Here is a 23,276-nt window from a genome sequence, read left to right on the forward strand (position 1 = left end):
AATTATCAAGATGATTTATCATTAAAGGAATATATGGTCCAACAGAATACTGAACTTTTGGTTTAATAATCCTCAATAAGAAGCAGATATTTCAGATTTTAAAAAACAGCTCAGTGAACAGCATGTATCAAAATGACACAAAAACACCTTAATGATTTTCACAAACTCTATTTGTGGATTAGAGTTTGTGAACTCTATTCCACAAACTTTAACAGTCTTGGCATATCTTAAATGATAATAATTGTTATAATATTCACTTAATGTTGTCTTAGGGTTTTTTTTCTAATTGCTCTCATTTTCTATTCTTGAATATGAAGTTATGGCAACTTAAAACGCAAAATGTGTACACCCAGAGATGATGTACAAGAGCTGTTGTTAATGACATTAGTTATTCATTACATTTGGTACAGTACTATTGATCTGGACATGAAAGGGATGAACTCCCTGGTTCATGGAGGGTTAACAGCGTTTTTAAACCTTGCATTAATCCAGTCCCAATCATTTGTTCAGCTGAGTCAGAGCAGAATTCAGTTGTTCTGCTCTGACACTCAGCTACCCTTTGTTCAAACAGAGGCAGGTTGAGACAGAGTTTGGTGAATCCATGCAATAGTACTCCCATGTAATGGCATCCACAGCACTGAAGCTGCTTCATGAGATCTTTGGTTTAAACTTCCAGAATAGAGTCGGCTTCAGGATGGTCGCAGCTCACAGCTGACTGTCTAGAAACCAGATCATTTCAATCAAAAACAACAACTAAAACTTCATAAGGTATAGAAGTGGAGGAGCAACTTAGTCAGCCTCCATAGTCAACCATCATCCCATCCCAATCCCCCCCAACTCTGACCCCAGAGGAGATCATCTGTGGTTGTAAAGGTTTTTGTGGCGACCGGTGAGTAAATAATTCTCCAAATGTCTGGCCCAGTCTGCTTCGTTACGTGATCAAAGAAAAAATTCTACAGAAATGAATAATTCTTTCACATGCCTGCAAATACATCTGGAAACTGATCTTTTAAAATGCCATTCGATCCAATTCTCTACTGTATATTGTGAATCCATCTAAGCCAACATGTCACAGTACAGACACAAAGGCACAATGAGAGGAGCAAAATGCAGTCACCACTCACACCCAGAATCAAAAACACATGTCCTCCTTTTATTATCAGTGCCACAACATCAGTGACACTAAATGAACAAAATTAGTGTCTAAACTACTCTGCTCCAAAGCAATGCAGGGAAGGCAAGAATCAGATATATAGAAGCACCAGACAGAAGCTAAGATATATACTGAACTGCTACCAATATGCCCCTTCTATAAATACTCTTTCAGTACTCTACTGTCACTTTGTGCAGACATCTGACATTGTGTACTTGTATTTTGGCTTCTTTAACTTAGAAAAACAGGTGAGCTGCAGCTGATCTTTCACTGGTTCTTTGCACCCAAAACACTTTGCTGCTTATGTTGTTGAGCAGTGGAGGAATAGTCATGACTACTGTAATATAGAAACTGGTAGGACTGATTCTTTTGAGATTCACCAAGATGTAGCTGACCACCTGAATCAGCATTGGGAAATGCCCTGGAAATGAGGGTCTACTAACTACACAGTCAGAACGGGTAACTAGGAAACTTGCATTAATCTTACTAATATCTGACATAAAACACTAAAGACTGTTTAAGATATCTCATTCTTAATGTTGTCATGGTTTAAACTAAGATGAAATTCTTTGTAAACTGCATAGTAGTGAAACAGTGACTGCTCTAGCTCACACACAGTGTGACTTCGCCTCTGGTCATGATAGATAAGCTGTTTAAAGCTCCAAAATTTGCAGTAAGTAAAACAATGATTTTTCTAGCACAATTTAACCATGTTTTTTATTATTATTATTATTATTATTATTGTAATTATTATTTGAAATTAATCCGACACAAAAAGAATGCACTTTTAAATTTTGAGGTGTGCAAATAAAAAACAACTCCTTACCTTTGGGGTTATGAATGATCTAGCATGAAAGATTTCCTTTAGATCCGTCTAAAAACACTGTTGCTTTTATAGTCTCAGTAATTCCTTCAGAGGCAGCTGTGTAAACTCTTTTCTGTTACTGTCCCACAGACACTTTAGCATAAAGGCAACTCAATTTTTGAGCCATACAAAAAGTAGAAATAGATTATATTTGCATATTTGAAAATCGATACATTTAGTTCTTAAAAAGAGAAATCCGAAGCAGTTAAAATGGATTTTGGCAATTCACGGCTTTACAACATCAGAGACCGGCAATCATTCCCAAATTCTCTGAGCAATGTCAACACAATTCAAATACGTTTCTTCCATTGAGCCAAACTTTTGTTTTATGATTAGAGACGAGACGATAGCGGTGGGAACCAGAAGCAGCCAGACTCAGGATCACCTACCTACTCTGAAGTTTGGCGCTGTCAACGTGTCTGTGGTGTGGCCGTTCTCACTGATGATGGTGGTGGTGTTTCCCCTCTCACAGCTGTTGTGACATCTGCTTCCTACGCAGGTCACTTTGCAGATGGTGGGTGTGAAGACCACCTTGATCCTTCCTGTTTGGTTCCCCAGCGCTGCTGACAAAACGGAACAAACCAGAAGGAGGGACAGCGGGAGTCTTGTTAGAGCCATAAGAAGCCGAATTACTCTCCGGTTGAATCTGGTCGCTCAGAACTGCCGAGACTCCAGTCAAAACAGTGAACTGAACTATGCTGTCATTAACATTTCTGGAAAACTTCAGAATGTGGATCCTCCTTCAAAGAGCTCGTGTTACTCCTCCCTCTCCACTCAATCCAAAAGCGCCTCCAAAATGTGAATGAGACGCAAGGAAAAAATAAAATATGTGGGTGAGGTTAGCAAACAAAACTCTGGGCTGTTGCAAAATCCTTCATCAGAAGACTGGGACAAAACGACGAGCAACGTCTGCCCCTGTGTGCACACTTCTCGTTCTTCTGGTGCCTGTTTCCCCTGTCTGGTTTTATTTCAGGTTCACCTAACTATCCTCTGAACTTCTTCCCCTCACATGAAGACTGAACGGTTCGTCCTGAAAGCCAGAAATAAATCCGGGAAGAGCTTATCAACTCGTTTCTCCGTCTGCAGCGACTTTTCCCCACCCTCAAGAATGCCAACCCACAGAACAAAAGGCCGGAAGAAAAGATACCTGAAGGCACTTCATATCTACCTCAGAGTTATTCACAGCTCGTCTTTCTGCCCATTTTAGCATCAAAGGGTTCTTTGTTCTATTAAGTTTTGTTTTAATTCTCTCCGTTACCTTCACGTCTCTCTGCATTATTACAAATCTGTTCCCTGTGCACTTATTCCTGGGTTCTGTGTGCCGGGTCCAAACCCCTGTCTCCACAGAGCTCTGCTGTGTCTGAGCAGCGCCTGTCAGCTGGTTCACAGCACAATTATGAAACCAAGTCGAGCAGCCAGAGGAACATTTTACAGAATATTATGCAGTATTTAAAGGAGGACGCCTGATTTAAACATGATGTGTACAGGTGAGATCTCTACTAGAACAACACACAGGCCAAACATACCAACCGATTTTCATAACACACACTGGAACCACAAATTTTTCTCAAGCCCATAATTTGTTGGGGTTTTTTCCAGTGCTTTTTTTTAGAGGTCTCAAGCCTCTGAAAACCTTTTCCTCATCAAATGCATGTCATTTAGTCTGGTTTGCTGTCAGCTGGGAAACCTGAACTGCTTGATCTTAAGTCCAACTTAACACTTCATCATCATGGAAAAAAGCAAACTGGATGCTGTGTGTTATTTTGAAAATTAGTCAGATCTAATTTTTATCCTAATAGGAATAAAAGTATTAATGTTTAAAGAACAATCGTAGAAACAAAGTACCTGTTAAGGTGAAATTTCAGAATAAATCAAACAAAGTGCTTTTTTAACAACTCTTCATCTCTACATACTGGAGTTGGAGATTTTCTCCTCACTCAATCATTTTGGAATTTTTATCACTAAAATATGTAATTTAATTAGTTACCTAAATTTTTTTTTGTTACATTCAATTATCTTCATTGGAAAAAATTATTGTATGCTCATTAACAATTTTTATTTATATTTATTTACACTTTTTACACTATTTAGACCAGCGATTATTGGCTAAATATTAGCTTTGTATGTGGAGTTGCTCTTTATTTCTTCTTTCTCTTTAAAAAAAATAAAATAAATCTTAGGACAAAAATATTTCAAAAATAGTTTAAGTTTTATGACAAAAGACAAATAAAAAATTAAAAATGAAAGTAATGTGTTTAAAAAGATTTGTTTTCTTTTACACTAAAATAAATACTAGGTTCATATACAAGATTATTGCCACTATCTCCAGAATATGTAATTGTTTTTAAACGTAGTTTTTAAACTCATTTATTTTATTTATTGCATTTTATTCATTTATTTTTAGTTTAAGCAGATTTCAACTAAAGTAATCTCTCTGACTCTGAGCTGTCAACCCAAAATATAGACTTTTCTGCATAACTTTGATTTCTTTACCAAACTATTGTGCCTACTATATTGTTTCTGTATATCATCTGTCTGTAAAAATTTTAACTGAGGAATATTTTAATTAATTTATTCGTGAAGGTGTCAACTTTATCTGTTTTTATCATTAATGTTCTGTGACCTCTGCATGCCACTGCCAGGATTCTCTTGTTTATTCTTAGTGGAATTTTTCTGGTGAAATGAAAGGTTAAATAAAATATAAAATATGGTCCAGAAACAACCAAAAGGACAAGGTTTCACTTTTGTGATATGAGACAAAATAAGAAAAAATGCAGGAAATGCCAATGAATACAGAAATGAATACAATGAGATCAATTAATTTATTTAATCTTTCTCTTGTCTTAGCGAGGTGTGTGTCCAAACGCCAGTGTGTTCTGCTCTGTCTGTGGCTCTCAGCTGTTTCACAGCACAATCATGGAGTGAAGCTGATGGCCGTAGGAGTTTTGGATCCGGCACAGAGAGGCCAGCACCTTCTCAGGGGGTAAATACTTGCCCACAGGACTGTAGCCATTTTGAAATAAAGCTGTGAGAATGAGTGAACATCTAGCAGCATCTTTGTTGGCTAAATCAACAGGGCCATGTGTAGGAGACAGAGCTGGCTGGTTGGGACACAATCAGAACAGTCATGTTTGTCTGTTATACTAAATTCTGTCTTTGAAATGTGCTAAACTTCTCTAGATGAAAAATATGGAGCTATAATTAGGTTTGTCAGCAGTTCTCCAGGCAGATTCGTGTTCTCCCTGCGACAACATGTCAAAAATTCTTCTCACCACAGCAATGAGGAAACTTCCCCATCTACTGATTTCACATCTGTAACTGTGTAGGTTTTGCACACGCCTCCTGCAGACTGTCAGCCTTGTCAAGCATATGAAAAGGAAGTCAGCAGAGTATCTCAGACAAAAACACAGACATCAGCCAAGTTGAGAGCAGAGAGGATCACAATGAGATCCATCCAGTCTGCAGCAAGCAGAGAAAGCAGAGAGAAATCCCTTTACAGACGTCTGGAAGAAATGTGTCTGGTGTTCTCTGGTACATTTATCGCTATAGAGGTTAAAGGGAAAAGTAACACATCTGAGTCAATGCATTTGAGTAATTGATAATCAACAAGTGTGACCGGTTTGATCAAATTTTCTGATCAAACTGCTACCACACACCTTACAGGTACAAGTGTGTGCTAACACAATGGCAAAAGGGTAAGACATCATCAAAGACCTGAGAAGCAAATGATGCTAACCATCAGCAAAAATGAACTCCACCATTCAACAGAGAAAACATAAGGTACAAGTGAAAATACGGTGAACCTCTGCCAATATTTTCAATAGTGGTCATCCCAGAAATAGACTGCGAGGTCAGACAATAAAATGTTCAAAGAAACTGTAAAAAAAAAAAAGCTAAGGGATACAGCCCAGACTCTGCAGGCTTCAGTTACAGTCCTGATCTTAAAGCCGATAACAAAACAGGTGGGAAATATTGAAAGATCCAAAAGCATGACTGATGAAAAGACACTTCCATTATGTCTCAATCTGGCCATTTTTTTCCCAACGGGATTCTGCTCGATTCTCATTTCCCTCCACCGCTCCATGTGGGATTCCTCACATTGAGCTGTACTCCTCTGGTAGAACGTCTATCGGGCCAATCAGGACAGAAGGAGAAGCTGTGAACAGTGATGTTTTTGTATAAAGCTTAGTTTATCCAGATCTATCTCTGTAGGATGCTAGAGGACAAACTGATGATGGAGTTGGACAAGATGTAATGTTTATTGCTTGTTTCATAAATGGTTACTGTATGATGTTTTATTTATAGCAACCAGGCAGTCCTGAACTGCCTGGTTGCTTAAATGTGATTTAACTCACCTCTTCTCCTCACTCTGTTACTTTCTTCTACTACTTTTCAACTTTTCACCAGTTTCCCTTATTTTAACTGAGATACTTGCTGCCCACAACTTAAAATGCTATAAGAAGTATTCACCTCTTCTGATATTTTATCTCCTTATTGCTTTTAAAAATCAGTCATTATCAAAGAAAGGTGTTTTTTCTTTTTGACAAAGCCATTAAACGCCAAAGTGAAAAATGATTTCTACAAAATAATCAAATCTGGAAGTGAAAATGTGTTTAGTGGACCCAAGTTATGTTCTTTGACAAAATGTAAAGTGTAAAGTAAAATGATTACCTCTCTGAAGAAGTTCTGTTTTACAAAAACCAAACAATGCTTCAGCTTCATTCAGACTCCAATAAGACTACCGTAGTCTGAATTCATTGCAGTTCAGACTAATTACATAGAACTAGTGAAATAATGCAAAAGAGACAGTCATGTACAAGAGAACAAAAGTATGTTTCTTCTTTTTAAGTTCTTTACTCCTCTCAAATTCATTTTTAGATTAATAGATTATTAAATAGATTAATTGAAGTGGCCCAATTCAATATATATATTTTTAATTTCAATATAAAATCTTATTGCTGTTGTTCATAAATCCTGCCTACAACTCCTGTTTGCAGTGGCATTTAAAAATACCAGAAATGCTTGTCAATATTTCTGAAGCTTTAAACACAACAGACATCACACTGTGTGCTGCATGTATGAAGAGTCGCAGCTCAGGAAGCACAAAGCAAACTGTCTGAAGTTCCTGCTGAAAGTTGATTTTCATGTATAAAAGAAACCAAAACACTAAAAGCAGAAAGAAGAGGACCTGCTCACCGTGGATGGAGTTGTGTCCCACCGTCAGAGGGATGGGGCGCTCAGGTTGGGGCTGAACATGCATCTGTGTGTGTGTGGTGTGTGTGTGGTAGTACTTGGGCTTGATGACGTATTGCTGGTTCTGTCCAGAGTGGATCGGCACAGGCCGGATTCTGGAGAGACAAAAAAATAACAACACAAATAAACAGAAACAGACAATCCATTTAACTAGTGCATAAAGAGAGTTAAAACATTTTTTACAAAGAGTAACATAAATAAAACTAAGTTATATGCAGATTTTCCTCAACAACACAAACAGTGAATCTGAATAAAGCAGGTGTTTTAGTTGTGACGGTGGACAGAAAGCAGCTGCACTCTCAGCCGTGATCAGTGACCCATCCACAGCATTTAGTGAAACTTCTCCATATTTAAAGAATGCAGTTCTGTAACATGAGTTAGATGTTGTCAATTACTGTACAATCACTTTGTCAAGAGTTGATGAATTCCTCTGGTTTTTCCACCAACAGTGTCACCAACCTTAATTTTTCAGTTTTAGGACTTAGAATGTTATCTGAACCAATGACAGAACAGAAACTAAGAACTCAGTCCTTATACATGGTGAAGCATCTAAGGACAGATACCAAACCCCATAACCATGCTATAGTGCTGTGAGTGTGTGTGCGCGTGCGTGAGTGTGTGTGTGCGTGTGTGTGTGTGTGTATGATAGACCAAAACACTACAAATAAGAGATAAAAAAAAAAAACATTAATTAGGGATTTAATCAAAAGCACGAGAAAAGGTGAGACATGTTAATAAAATGCAAACTGTTCCCTATTTAAAACTGTGAAAACATTGGGCTTTTTTGGGTCGAGGGCGGCAGCTCCTGACAAGACACTCTTCAACTCTGTGGCATTTCACTGTGTCAAGGAGGAATCTAGAGAATTATGAGTGGGCGATTTTGAGTTTGTTTGATCTTATTCTACACCCTTTTAGGGACCAGATTGAATTTTATGATACTCAACTAAAATACGGTTTGCATACAGCACCTTTTGACATAGTTGTATGAATCTGTGCTCATTATCATAAGGCCAGTTGTTGGCGGTCACAGCTAGAGTTCATCATCCTCCTCTATTATTAAGCGTTAAGCCTACAAGGTGTTTCCCACACTTTCTCTTCTCAGTCAGGTCACACAGGCCTTACACACACTGTCTGTTAGCTACACACTGGATGCCAGGGCTTTGCTCAGCCAAACGGAGCATGTGCTCTGAATTGTGATCATGCACTCATGACATTAATGGAGATAAGCAGCTTATCTCAACTTAGTTACAGAGATCAGTCTCAGCATGAATGGTGGGAAAGAGTGATAGCCCATGGACAGGGGAACCTGCGTCGTTGCCAGTGGATGAGGATGAGAACAGTGACTGGCCGTGTGCAACATCCCTTCATCAAACAAAGAGGAAGTATATTATTGTGGAAAACATACAGAGATTCTCTGAAAAACTCTAATCTCAACGCTCTCCCATAAATCCACTCACCTCACAAAAGTTATGAGACCATATGTTTACATCAAAAAACTTATTTTATATTTTATATCTGAATATTTGACCTAACATCACAGGAAGGTGTAGCTCCTCAGATGTTGACATTACACATGGCGGAAACAAACAGGAAGTAGAGGTTGAACACTAAGCCTGGTTCACACATCTCAGATGATGCTCAGAGAGGCTCTCAGAAATGTGTTACTATTGGACAAGTTGTCATTGTTCTGTCAGGTCAACTAGTATTGGTGATGTTTCATGCTCATAAAAAATGTACACAACTGATGGAAACAGCTGGTCTTGGTCCATCCATCCATCCATCCATCCATTTTCTTACACCCTTCTTCCCTAATGGGGTCAGGAGGGTTGCTGGTTCATCTCCAGCTGCGTTCCGGGCGAGAGGCGGGGTTCACCCTGGACAGGTCGCCAGTCTGTCACAGGGCAACACAGAGACATACAAGACAAACAACCATGCGCGCACACACTCACACCTAGGGAGAATTTAGAGAGCCCAACCTGACAGTCATGTTTTTGGACTGTGGGAGGAAGCCGGAGAACCCGGAGAGAACCCACCATGCACAGGGAGAACATGCAAACTCCATGCAGAAAGACCCCGGGCCGGGAATCGAACCCAGGACCTTCTTGCTGCAAGGCAACAGCTCTACCAACTGTTCCACTGTGCAGCCCCCTGGTCTTGGTCATGTGAGGTAAATATTATATTATTCAGCAAACGTATCTCCATCTCCCCGTTAGTGTATTAACCAACTAAAGGAAGCATAAAGACATTTTTTTTCCCCAACTTTCTTTATTGCATTTTACAACTTGACACACATCAATCATTAGTACAATAAAAACACAGTAGTTATAGACAGAGAGAAAAAGAAGTTCAAGCTGATTTCTCCCAGAACCCAGCCCACCCCAAACCCACCCCGTCGAGGTCCAAGCACAAGACAAACAGCCGGCTGGGATCCAGTTCCTGTAGCAGTTTCTAGCAGCATGAAGACATTTTTGTGGAGCTGAGGAATTTACTTCAAATTTAGCAGTTTCCATCAACCATGATGCGTTACTTCAAAAGCCACTGATAGAAACAAGGCTACTGTGGGTGATCTAATGCAAGAACAAAAGCATTATGAGCATGCAATGACTAGGATCCTACGGTATGAGGGTGGAGGGTTCTATATTCAGACACAAAGCACAGATGGTTGCATTTAGTTTACAAGCTAACCATTCCCTTCCCAACATGATCTCAACACTTCAAAGCTACCCACAGATGAAGTGAGTAACATCGTTTCACTGAAACCTGGTTGAATTCTTCAGAGTTCTTCAATTTTCGAAGGTTTTACATGATCCAACTTCCTAACATAACCAAAAACCCTTGATGGAGAGTTTAAGGGAGATTAATTCAGCAGTCCTACTATAAGTGTGTCGATGCAAGACACTTGATAGGTGTAAATGGGATCTTTATAGGTGACTCAAGTTGGACGTGTTAGAGATCAAGAACAAAGTTTGCCAACAAATTATTTCAGTGTGAATATTTTATACAGTTTCTAACCAATGCAGCTCATTTATGGCTACATTTTATTTATGAATCCCATCATAGAGATGAAAACACAAGAAGCAGAAATGCACCAAAGCTGGTTATACTGATCACTGTTAAACAAGAGGAAGTAGTCATTATAGCAAACATACATACACTTGTGAACTATTCATAATCCAGATTTCTTAAAATGACAAAAAGCTTTACAAATATATCAGATTTTCAGTTTTAAAATTGAATGAATCTTTGCAGCACTACTGAGCAGCTTTCACGAAAGGCCAACTCTGCAGCGTCAAACTTCTGTACAAATAATTGTCCTAAAGCTGCAGAACATATCAAGCAACAAGTCAATGCTTTTATTCTGGTGGGAAATAGAAGCAGGTTATTCTCACCTTTAATGAATGAATGAGCACACAAACTCTGAGCTGCAGGATTTGACTCGTGCAGCTGAACCACAGTGACAGCCATTATAAAAGCATTAGCCTGTCGCCCATGATTTATAGACTGGACAGAGATCTTTGAGAAGCATTCTTCACCACATTCACCCTCATAAGCACTCAAAACCAAATGGGAGTTGGGTTAGAGTGGCACCAATAGCTCAGTGTAATTGTTGATCCTTGTGCTGACACAAAACACTTTCACTGGACATTTTGTCTTCACCCTTTAGTTCACAACATTTCTTCTTTTTTCTAACTGCTGGCCAAACTTCTTTTTTATTCCCATTGACCAGTGAGTGAAAAAAATATTGTTAGAAAAATGACTCCAAATGTTAGTAATGTATAGGGTTAAGTTACTCTTGGACCACAGAGATGAAACTCTCAATGAATGAGACACATGCATTAGGTAGTTATGGTAAAATGAAAGTACACCTTTGTTCAATTTCAGGATACCAGGACAAAATAAAATACATTTGTTCTTTACCAGGTTATGAAATTATTTAAATCTAACTTCAAATGTTTCTTACTGTTGTATATTAAACAGATAAAGCCAAAATAAAAAAAAACTCTATGTGAAGAACTAAGAGCGACTGTTCTTTACATTCCTTTAGTTTCTGCACAGGTCTCTTAAGGCTATTGATTTAGTTCAGAAAGACCCAAGACGTAAAAGTTACCAGGCCATATTCTATTTTGAAGGATATGTGAGTTGTGTGAACAATGACATGATGTTTTTTAGGGGTTGGAAGGTTGGGAATTGTTCCACATTTCTTTAAAAGTTGGTGGCAGTAATGGTCCATTGAGTTGTTTCATGGTCCTGGTTTCTGATCATGTCTTTGTTTCAAGACTTGAACTACTTTCTTAAACATGTTTATTTTTGTCTTCTACCTCTGTATCTCTGTATATTTTCTGAAGAAGAAGGTTGCGCTCGGTGTCTTCTCCAGAGGTCTTTGTGTTGTTTCCTTCAGTGGTTTTTGGAGCAGCACCACCACCAGGAACAAATGTTGCAACTTCGATTGCCAATCGAACCAAGTCTACCGGACTACCAGATGTGAGAGCACCTCAACTGAACCCTACAAACACTTCAGTACTTTACAGCTACTGTAGTTTCTAACCTTCTCCCAGACCTGATTAAACAGCTGTTCACTCACTTATTGTACAACTTTTCTTGCAAAAGACAGATTTTAAAAGATTAGCAACTGTAACATAGGACATTCTATGCTGGCCAGGAATTTACTACCTAGCCGAAACATTATCCCGGGGAAAGGTTTTCTACCAGTTATTGTCTGGAGGTTTTACAATAAAACGCAGGGAACATGTGCTCTCTGTGCGAAATAAATCTTTTCTGCAAACAAGGAGAAGCTTTCAACCAGATCTGGTAGCGATTACTTGTGCCTTGTACGAAACCCAGAAATCTCAGAACACAGAAATCACATTCATCCACATGCTTCACATCATCATGTGATGTGTGCCAGCATTAATGAGACACCGCGCCGGGTCCCTGACAATGTTTCCATTAACAAACCGGCTCGGAGCAGAAAAGTGGGGAATTGCTTTCGCACCCATTACGTCCACAAACTGGACCTGACAAGATGTTGGAGCATTTTCACCGTGCACACTCTCCAGTCATCTGCATTACTTACAGTCAAAACAAACCAACAGCTAACCGCAGCAGGAGCTAATAGCACTTCAGCTCCATGTGTGAAGGAGCGGGGAGCCTGTTTTAGCCCTGAAGGATGATGAAATGAGTTGGCAGGCCAACCTTAGTAAGACAGCCCAGGTTATAAAAAACCAAACTAAATATTCCCTGTGCTTCTATTAGTAACAGCTAGCTTATATTTGCAGTATTCACCATCCGACTGGACACCATGCTGAAATCCAGATGTCAGCAAGAGGTGACGTCTGTGACAGAAAGGTTTTGAGCTGTAAATTATTTTCTACATACCAGCTCATAAGTTCCCTGAAGATTTTTAATCTTCTTCTGTCAGCTGCGTCTTTTAGGGGTCACAGCAGCAGATCTCCTGCTGTCATCTCATCCTGCCCCCTCTGCCATATCAACCCTCTGCATGTCCTGAGGTTTAATCCCTTCCGATTAAACTTGAACATCTTCAGCTTTGCTATCCTTTTTGTGCTGATATCTCCAAATCACACATTACAGTAGGTCGTGTTAACATCTAGTAATCCTTCCACTCTTGCAGTTATTATTCTGTCAAAAATCCACCAATTATCATACAAATTTCAAATAAACTTTTGAAATGTTGCAAAATAAAAACAGAAAATGCAAATTAGGAGTGCTTCCATTTACTGGTTTGAAGCAGAACAACCAGTCTACGTAAAGCGAAGGCTCTCACCACCGAACTGGAGGGTTAAAACTTAGAAGTTTCTCTTAGTTTCAAGCCTCTGATAAGGAACAGACCTACCAGTGGACGGGAAAGTTTAGTACATCAGAACTTATTCGACATCAACTTTCTTTGTGGAAAAGCCAAAAACCTCCTCAAGTCATAAATTGAGGAAGTTATTTTAAATTTTCTAATGCGTAACTTCAGAATGAGCACAAAAAAATTGTTAATGGAAACACATCCTGCACAATCATCTTCATCCCTTATGCTGCTTTTTGCTTGAGATGACTGACCTCAGGGAAAAAACTCGTCCACCGTCAGGACCTCGGCCTTCCTCTCATTCACACACACACTTTTTATCCTGCATGTCCTGCAGCTTCCTACTCTTACTGCAGATCACAGTGTCATGTGTAAACATCAGAGACTCTTTGGACTCCTGCCTGACCTCAGGCATGAATCTGTTCATCACCACTGCAAACAACAGGAGGCTCAGAGCTGAACCCTGATGTCATTCCAAACCCTCCTACTCCATTGTCTCACTGGGGGAAAACTTATATTTAAACATATTTAAGGTCATTTTCATTTTAAAAAGTTTTAAAATATCTTGTTTAAATTATAATTATCTTGTGACAGTATAGAATGGGTAATTGGTGGAAAAAATAAATAAATAAATCAAGCTCCTCTGCCTTCTCCCAGTGCTCCCAGTACTAGCTGCAAAAATACACCACTTAGTCAGAAACAACCAATCAGAGCAGTCACTTTCTTGCTTTCTGCTTTGCTACAGCTATAGCCTGGTACAAATGCTTAGGCTAGTTAGCGTAGCTACTGATGATGGCAGATAAATGACTTTTCTGTTATGGTGAGTTGTTTCTCCACCATTACCACACTGAGGCTCCTACAGGAAGTTGATTGACGGCGATAAGACCTCCTTCCTGGCTCTAATTGGTTGTTTTGGAACTGGAGTGGTGCATTTTTGCAGACTTCGATGGTAGCACTGGAAGAGCTGGATTTCTCATTGAATGAGACTGTTTGTCTCATATCATCCTGTCACACCATGGTGCCAGTTTTAATTACTTTTGTAAAAGTTACATACTGCAAGTGTGAATTACCTAAATGTAACTGTGAGCACTTACTTCAGCAGTAAGTTTAATAGTGGAAGACTACAGGGAATTTCTCCATGAGTCAGTAAGTGAAAGTGTTGAAGTTGGTAAAGTACTATAAGGAACACACAGCATAATAAAGCTTAAATCAAAAAGCAATACTTACTGCTGCTGGATATGTTGCTGGATGTATTGGGGCCTGACAAACTGGGGGGCCGCCTTGACAGTTAACTTCATCTGGGCCAAGTTATTAGTGGAGGTGTAGCTGTTAGGCGGCACTTGCTGAGGTATGGGCCTCTGTGGCACCACATTGTTTCCATTCGTGTGACCATTAGTGTGGCCATTGGTGGGTTCGCTCCCAGGCACCGGGGTCTGCTCACAGGCTTTCCCCTTGGAGCCCGGTTTGCAGACGCAGAGCTGGGGCCTGAGGCACATTCCTCCGTTCTGGCACGGAGGGAAGCAGTTGGCTGCATCACAGAAGGAAACAGAGCAGAAGCAGAAAGAAAAAGAACAAATGAGATTGAGTCAGGATGGTAGGAGATTATCCACCGAAAATTACAAGATACAAAACACTTTCACACAATCTATACAAATGTACAGCTTTACTTTCCGCTGATAAAACCAGTTTGATCGTACATGAAACAAAATGTCTTCATCAAACCTTCTGAAAATGAAGGTACATACAAACAAACTAAATCTATTTCTGAATCCACTGTTCCTAAATCCTCTTGTCCATTTGATCTTCTGTAGATGTTATACTTTGTAATAATAGTGAGATTCTGGGAGCTTTCCTTCCTATCCATCATGTACTTTCACTGTGTTCTCACCGTTTTATCAATGTGATGTACTCTGTTGTCTGACTTCTTTATACTCTGCTCATACTATGGAAAATATACATTAGTCATTTTTAGAACTGCACAATATGCTGAATCGCTATATTGCAAGTGTCATGCATTCTGGCCTGGCAGATTTATGATATATCCGGCTACTTAGGGCCTTAACTGATTTTTATACACTCTATTCTGCTTGTTCCTAAATCTGTGCTGTTCTGAGATCTCTGATTATGTTTTTTTTTCCAGGTGTCTGTTTGAAACACTTCTCCTGTCCGGGGGCCACCTGTCTTTCTCCAGCTCTTAGATGAGCCCTCTGTGTTTCGACGCTTTATCCTGTTCCCTTTCCATCATGTTTCCTACATTTGGGATGGACGCATCGATCATAAACTCATAATCTCTGATGCTGATCAACCACCACAATGCCTGCTGGGTTTGTGTCTGGAAGGATCTCAGAAACTGAAATAAAGCAACTTTTTGATAATATTCTTATTTATTTAATACGAACCGGATTATATTCATCTCTGAAATTGTCCTCATCTACTGATTAATGAAAAGCACAGATCCCACAACTTCAAACCCGCTACAGGAAATCATAACCACTACTACTAACTGATTGTAGCTATGCAGTACCTGTTATGAAATTTTGGGCTTATGTGTGCATCTGTGTGTGTGTCAAGGGAGACTAGAAGAGCCTGTAATTACTAGCAGCTCTACTCTCCCCGGGCAGATTATAGGGGCATCCATTTTTCAACTACAAAGCCAATCTCAGCAGACGACAAGGCAGACGTTCACACACTGGCCCAAGTACACAAAGAGAGTGAGATAAAAGATAGCCGCCTGCACAAACCTCTTACTATTCATTGCAAATGCCTAAAATTCAGTCATTTCCTATCTGCAGCCATCACCCCTGAATTGACCCGGCAGGGATTCAGGAAACCTCCTCACCACACAAAGCATTCAACGAAATGATTTTTATGAAGACTAAAACTGGAAAACACCCTTTCAAGTCACCAACCTCAAAAAGGTATGACTGTGTGCTTGAAGTCAGCAGGAGGAATGACTCAGAAAGAGCTCGGTCCTCCTCTCTCTCCCACAGGGGTGTGTCACCCCACACTGGGCTTGTTAGCCTAATTGGTGACGCTGAGATCTGTGAAAATGATTAATGAAGGGAAAACTAAATAGCTGCAGAGAGACATCTGGCGAATGAACAAAGTTCCTCCCTCTGCAGTTGGGCTCCTCCTTTTCTGAAGCCTCAGTCTGATCAAAGCTGATAAATGTGCTCCAGTTTTCCCCACAGGAAGCAGTCCAACCGATGAGACGCTCTGGAGTTTTGGCGTACAGTATCTGTGTGCAAAGTGATAACTTTATTTAATTTTTTAATTTTTTCCAAAATTAATATGAACTATAATATGGGCTACAAGCAGGGTGGGAAGTTCCAGCGTAATTAAGCAATGAAACTCCACCCAGGGTTTGTAGCCTGTATGAGGCAATTTCCCACTGAGGAGCAGCAGTGTGTCTAAGTGTGTCTAAGTACACAGCAGTGACACACCAGAAGGAGGTCTGGAAGAACAGTTCCTCCTTGGTTTGGGTTGGTTTGCACCAGTCAGTCTTTTTGGACCCGACTGGTTTTCAATATTCTCTGAAAGTTCACCTGCTGGGTCCTGATTTGGTCACTTTCAGTTTCAACACATGGACACTCATCAACGTAGTTCAACTATAACTAAAGTAATTGCAACAAAAAAAAAAACCCTGATGTTTAACAACAGTAAGTAAAGAACTGTGTTCCTAAAATAAAATATTTACCATAGACTCTAAATCTTTATTTGTGCAACTGAGTTAAGACAATAATCCATTATTGTTCGTGCGCCTCCAAAAATCTGAAGGTGCACAAACAGGCATCTAAATCTGGAAATAACAGTGTGTGAGGCCAACTGGCAGGTGCAGGAATGGTACAATGGGTGCGCTCCCCCTTTGTGCCCATTTCAACACGTCGAATGTGAACCTAGCTTAATCATCTTTACTATTACTGGTGTATAAAAAATCCCTGTCTGAAATAAACAGCTCTTAGCCTGGTGGGACGGCATGTAAAGCCTGGTGTCCCGCCAGGCTTATAATACTCTAGGAGAAGCCCTGTTTGCATCATCTGTAATAATAGTGAGAAACTAAAATTGCCCTCTGTCGCTTTAAGAATCTCTACCCTCTCCAACACTTCCCCGTCACATCATCACAACAACATGCCGTCCATTAATGCTGTTTACAGCCGTTCTTTGGAGCGTGGCAGTTTGGATGACGAGCTCAGCAGATGTGTTGTTGGCAAAGCAAGGGAAATAAATATTATGCTTTCTAAACAAAGAACCCAGTGACAGAATGTATAGAGAAAATAAATTGAGACCAAGAATGGATCCTTGAGGTACTTGAGGTAATATTCTCCCCTACACACAAAAAAAGACCGGATAAGATCTGATCCACACTAAAACTGAGCTGATGAGACCAACAGTGTTCTCCAGGCTTGATAAAAGAATACTGTGATTGACCCAACCAAAGGCAGCGCTTGGGCCTCCATCCATCCATCCATCCATTTTCTTACACCCTTCTTCCCTAATGGGGTCGGGAGGGTTGCTGGTGTCTATCTCCAGCTGCGTTCCGGGCGAGAGGCGGGGTCACCCTGGACAGGTCGCCAGTCTGTCGCAGGGCAACACAAAGACATACAAGACAAACAACCATTCACACACAAACTCACACCTAGGGAGAATTTAGAGAAACCAATTAACCTGACAGTCATGTTTTTGGACTGTGGGAGGAAGCCGGAGAACCCGGAGAGAACCCACCATGCACAGGGAGAACATGCAAACTCCATGCAGAAAGACCCCCGGCCGGGAATCGAACCCAGGACCTTCTTGCTGCAAGGCAACAGCTCTACCAACTGCGGCACTGTGCAGCCGCGCTTGGGCCTAAAGGAGCTAAAACAACTGAGCGATCTGAGTCAATAGTTAAGAGGAGATCATTAAGAGCTCTCAGCAGTCCTGGCTCTGTGCTACAGTGGAATTTAAAACAAGATTGAAATTCTTTAAAAAGGTCTGCAGTTGATTAAAAACAGCCATTTCTACAATCCTGGACAAAAAAGGTAATTTGGAAATTAGCCTGTAGTTACAAGGAACATTAGGATCAAAATTCAAACATGCTGCACCACAGCATGTTTGAGTGCAGCTGCTACACAGCTGGATAGCAAAATGAGCTTTAAAATGTGAAAAAGTCTTAGACGGGTGATGTGAAGAGTCCCTGACAGGACAGGCAGATGTTATCTTGTAATTTGTACTTGAAGGTTTTTAATATTTTTATGTTTGAGAGTTTGCAGTATTATGTTTTCTATGTGCTGTTTGTGAGTTTTATAATGATTACCAATGTTAGAGTTTTTTATACGTTATTTAGGGCTGCAACTAACAATCATTTTTCAATTGATTATTCTGATAATTAATCAGATGAAAAAAAATGAAACATTGAAAAACAATAATAAGAAAACCTTTTTTGCAAAAAACACAGCAAGAGCTAATCCGTTAGTGTACTTTTGGTCATTTGTAGCATAATATACATAAACAAACCCTTCTAACATTAACATATGAAAAGCTCAGCCTTTCTGTCTTTCCTGCTTGACTTAACAACAAGCCAGGGCTGATCTGTTGACGGTTTGTCAATTATCAAGCTTTTTTAATTTTATTTCATTTTTTACAAAATTTGAACCAGGTGAAACAAAACCTGCCACTTGAGGAGTTCTGGGTAAAACATTTTCACAAAGATTTTTGGGGGGGTTTTTTATCTTAAATGGAAAACCTATATATTTTTTGTACCATTTCGGTGTAATTAGTGTCCCGGTTGTGTTCTTTCAGAAAAATTGCCTCTTTTTGAGTCTGAATACTCTAGTTAAGGATAAGCTGATGTGGATGATTATATGTGCCTAACCTGATTTATCTGTGGGAATAAATGTGGGCTTTAGAAAATTTGTTCAATACTGAAAATCTTCAAGTCTTCTTAATTCTTCAGTATCGGTAAATGTTTTAAAAAATGTGTATGTCCAGATATGTTAGAACAAACTGCAGGCCATGTAGGATAATCTGTGAAGATCCACCGAAACAACAGGAAGCTGTTTGACCCTCTGACTTCTATTCAAATAAGAGATAATCATTCAAACCTCAAAGAGATTTTTTTTTTCTTTTCTTGATCTCTTGAAATAATTCACACATTTTGTCTGGATATTCTAACAAGGTTAGAACTATGACGCGATGGACAAACACTGAGAGCTGTAACATTTAAAGTTCATCTTAGAAGCAGCTGCAGCTCAACAAGAATGTCTGCCTGTGTTTTCAGGATAGTTGGGTTACACCCATCTTTCACAACAGGATTACCTCAAAAATTAAAAATGACCTCACTGCTGTGGATCCCCCCAGCTCCCAATACACCCTCTGATTTACATTAATATTTTTTGAAATAACGGTGCTGTAAATGTTCCACTTTGGTTGAAGCCTTTCTTCTTTGGCTAATGTAAATATCCCCGCCCCCAGGCTGCTGGGCCCAGTCTCTCAGGTCAGCTACATAAAGGCTCAGCTTGGGAGTGATGGGGAAGCAGTATGGACTGGTAATTATCTTGAGACAGGAAATGCATCAAGCCCCTTTTGATGGCTGTTTTAAATGTCATTGCCCTGGTGCCACAGCTTGATGTTCTTAAGAACAGGAAGGAAAATTGCTCAGACTTTGGAGCAAATACAACAGCCTGTTTCACCTTGCGTGCGGCGAGGACAGATGTTTGCTGAATTCAAAAGTAGGTAGAAGGGGGAAAGATATGACATCAATATATGAGGTATTGAATTCCATATTATCTGAGTCACTGCCGGCCCCCAGGAGCTCAGATAGACCCAAAAATAAGAGCGCCTGTTGAGAATTTCTGTGCCTCATTAAAGCTCCGGATGGAGGAAATGCTTCTCTTCCCACCAGACAGGAGTGACCTTATAAAAAATAAAAATTAAAAATAAATAAAGCTCTTCTTTTGTTAAAGATTGTACTCTGATGATGTCACATAATAACCAAGCGCTTATGAGACAATGAAAACAAGGATTCAGCTAACAGAGTAGTATAGTAAGACACACACAGAAACATAGACAATAAAAAGTAGTGTATAGTCTATTTGAAATATAATTAGAAAACAGAAGAAGAAGAAAGAGAAGAAAAAAGCCTGGAAGTGAGGAGAGAATCAGCTTATCATAAAAGAAAAGCTCCTCTGCAAACCTTGAGTCCAAGCAAAGCAGGAGTCCCACTGAAATCTATCTGATGATGGTCCTACTGGGAGCCTAAACTGGTTTAGAACCATTTTTGTCAGTGAGTATACTTTACGCTCAGGTTCTGGTTGATGGTCTTCAGTATGTTTGTGTTGAAGGATTGGGAGTAACAGTTCTGATGAATAATAAATAAAAAAAAGAGACTAAAACCCAACCTATCCTGGTTAGTCTGACTCAAAAACTTCTACAAAGACTCTGAAATAAAGAATACTTTTTAATGTCCAGCACAGAAATTAAAAACGTTAAAAAGACGTTCCAGGAAAATGACGCATGACTGGAATCCATACATTATTTAACTTTAAAACAACTGTTTCAGTTCCACCACATGCAGCTTTTTTGTCGATAACATGTTCATGACGTGACTAAATTAGGCCAGTTTGACAAAGTGCTATTCTTTCGTCCAATTTGACGCTGCTTGACTCCCAGCAGTATGGAGGAGTCATCGGAACGTTTCCAGATAAGCTTCTGAATCTGATGAGCCACATGGATCTAAAGCACATTGTTCACTACTGCCACACTCCAGAGAAGAGCAGGAAAAAGAAATCTCTTCCTAGAGAAACTTTACAAGATATATCTGTGGTGATTTCTAACTCATTTGTTTGGTCATGGAGGACCACCTGGAAGACTCCTTCCTGATTTCCTTTCCGTGACAACGTATGCTGCAAGCAGCTTCACAATACTCTCTGGCTTTATCGGCGATTTTCTTTTCTTTTTGTCGCATAGTTTGGAAAAACATGTTGAGCTACCTGGACTTCCACTTTCTTCCACTTGAAGGAAAACCAAGCGTAGGTGGAGGGAAGATGTAGGTGTTGAAATAAAAATGAAACCAAATCCTAGAACATCACGACTGCGAGAGATAAAGACATTAACCGCAGTAATGTTCGCTATGGGGCGGGTATATCTGCTTTGCTTATCACATTAGGTGCTTCTTACCTCAGTATGTCACCCTAGGATAAACCAAACATCAGCAGCTTTCGTCAGATAAGTTCCACAGAGGTAGACAAAATTAGATTTAGACACGTAAAATGAAATCGCCACTGCAGTTACACACAGAGGTAATGGCTGTGCAGTCGAAAAGATCTGCAGGAAAACCCAATAAAACAATTCTATAACTGCAAATCGCTGACTGATGCATTTTTGTTTCCCACATGCACAGTCATGCAGCATCACTTGGCACAAGAGACAGTCTCTGTGCTTTCTTGTGCAAATAGGATTAAATAACTGAAGGAATTTAAAAGAACGACACAACTTCTGTTGCGGATGTGAACGGTCTCACAGCATGGTGTGGTCTTCACATGATGGTTATCTTACCATTATCAGTCTGTGAAAGGTTAATATCACAAAGACTGGACTATAAATAAAATGTTGACTAAATGATTCAAGCTCTCATGGGAGGAGTTTTCAAAATACAGTGGTGTGAAAAAGTGTTTCCTGATTTTCTGTATTTTTGTCAAACTTAAACGTTTCAGTACATGAAACCAATTTAAGTATCAGTCACAGATTAAACAAGTAAACACAAATAGCAGTTTTTAAATGAAGGCGTCAATTATTAAAGGAGAGAGAAAAACAACCTGCATGGCTGTGTGAAAAATGGATAACTCCCCCTGGTAAAACATTACTGTGGTTTATCACATCTGAGTTCACTGTTTCTAGCCAGACCCAGGCTGGTCCCAATCAGGACATCATTTGAACAAAACTCTGAATGAAATACGATCCTCGAAATTTAGATATTATGCCAAAATGCAAAGAAATTCTGAAAAAAATGGGAAAGTAACTGATATTTACCAACCTGGAAAGGTTTATGAAGCCATTTCTAAATCTTTATGACTCCTGTGAACCACAGCGAGAGCCGCTGTCCATGCATGATGAAAAGGTGGAACAGTGGTGAAGCTGGCCTACCAAAATTACCCCAACAGTGCAGCCATGTCTCATCTAAGAGGTTGCTAAAGACCCCAAAACAACATCCAATGGACTGCAGGCCTCTCTTGGCTAAGTTAAGGTCAGAGGTCGTTCTTCCACTGCAAGACAGAGAAACTGGGCAAAAATGGCCTGCATGGCAGAACGCCCAGATGAAACTCTCTGCTGAGCAAAAAGGTCTCAGTTTTTGCAGAACACATTTTGATGATTCTCAAGAATTTTAGAAAACATTCCTCAGATTGATGAGACGATGGTTGGATTCTTTGGAAACTGTGTGTCCTGATACATTTGCCCTAAAAACATCCCAACTGTAAAACATGGTGTTGGCAGTGTGATGGTCCGGGGCTGTTTTGCTGCTTCAGGACCTTGGAAGACTTTATGTGATAAATGGAACCATGAACTGTGCTGTCAACCAAAACATCCTGAAGGAGAACGTTTTGGTTCTCCTTCAGAGAACGGTGATCTCAAGCGGAAAGCAACTTGGCTTCAGCAGCAGCACAGCGATGCAGAACACACCAACAAGTCCACCTCTGAATGGCTGACGAAAAATAAGTCTTTGGAGTGGCCTAGTCAAAGTCCTGACCTGAATCTTAGAGAGATGCTGTGGTGACAGAGAAAATGGAAGGATAGCCATGTGTAGAGGAATCGAGGACAGAGTGGAACTCAGGTCGGCCTCTGGCTGCACCCGCCCTGACCACAGCACCACGAAACACCCCAAAAGTTATTTCTCTTTATTAAATCATCATTTGCATTAAAATGACTCAAAATAAGACCTTTTCAGATTCCTGGGTTGGCACATAATCCCACACAGAAATGCTGCAGACACCCTGATGGTCCCTCCACTCCCTGCTGCCGTTCTCCTCAACAATGTTGCCTGGGAATAAAAAACAACTACCACGTGGTGGCCGTTTAAAACCTCAGCAACACGCCAGGTACAGTACAGACCAAAGGTTTGGACACACCTTCTAATTGACTTCAATTAGAAGGTGTGTCCAAACCTTTGGTCTGTACTGTACATCTATGGCATCTATGGAAAATGTAAGCAAAATTGTTGCTTG

At 39.9% G+C, this 23,276-nt stretch overlaps 1 protein-coding gene across 6 annotated transcripts in view; it reads right to left on the reverse strand.

The window, feature by feature from the left end:
- ltbp1 (latent transforming growth factor beta binding protein 1) overlaps positions 1–23,276 on the reverse strand; it is a 70,614-nt gene that overhangs the window by 37,351 nt on the left and 9,987 nt on the right. For 4 of the 6 annotated variants that reach the window (XM_044136260.1, XM_044136258.1, XM_044136261.1 and 1 more), the window contains exons 3-5: positions 14,308–14,608; positions 7,215–7,366; positions 2,408–2,581 (exon numbers count right to left, since the gene is read on the reverse strand). In XM_044136260.1, the coding sequence (XP_043992195.1) occupies positions 2,408–2,581; positions 7,215–7,366; positions 14,308–14,608 (627 nt within the window). The remainder of the gene's footprint in view (positions 1–2,407; positions 2,582–7,214; positions 7,367–14,307; positions 14,609–23,276) is intronic. The other 2 variants (XM_044136259.1, XM_044136257.1) reach the window with 1 other exon arrangement.

This window comes from Gambusia affinis, linkage group LG13, assembly GCF_019740435.1.
Source record: "Gambusia affinis linkage group LG13, SWU_Gaff_1.0, whole genome shotgun sequence".
Classification (NCBI taxonomy): Eukaryota; Metazoa; Chordata; class Actinopteri; order Cyprinodontiformes; family Poeciliidae; genus Gambusia; species Gambusia affinis.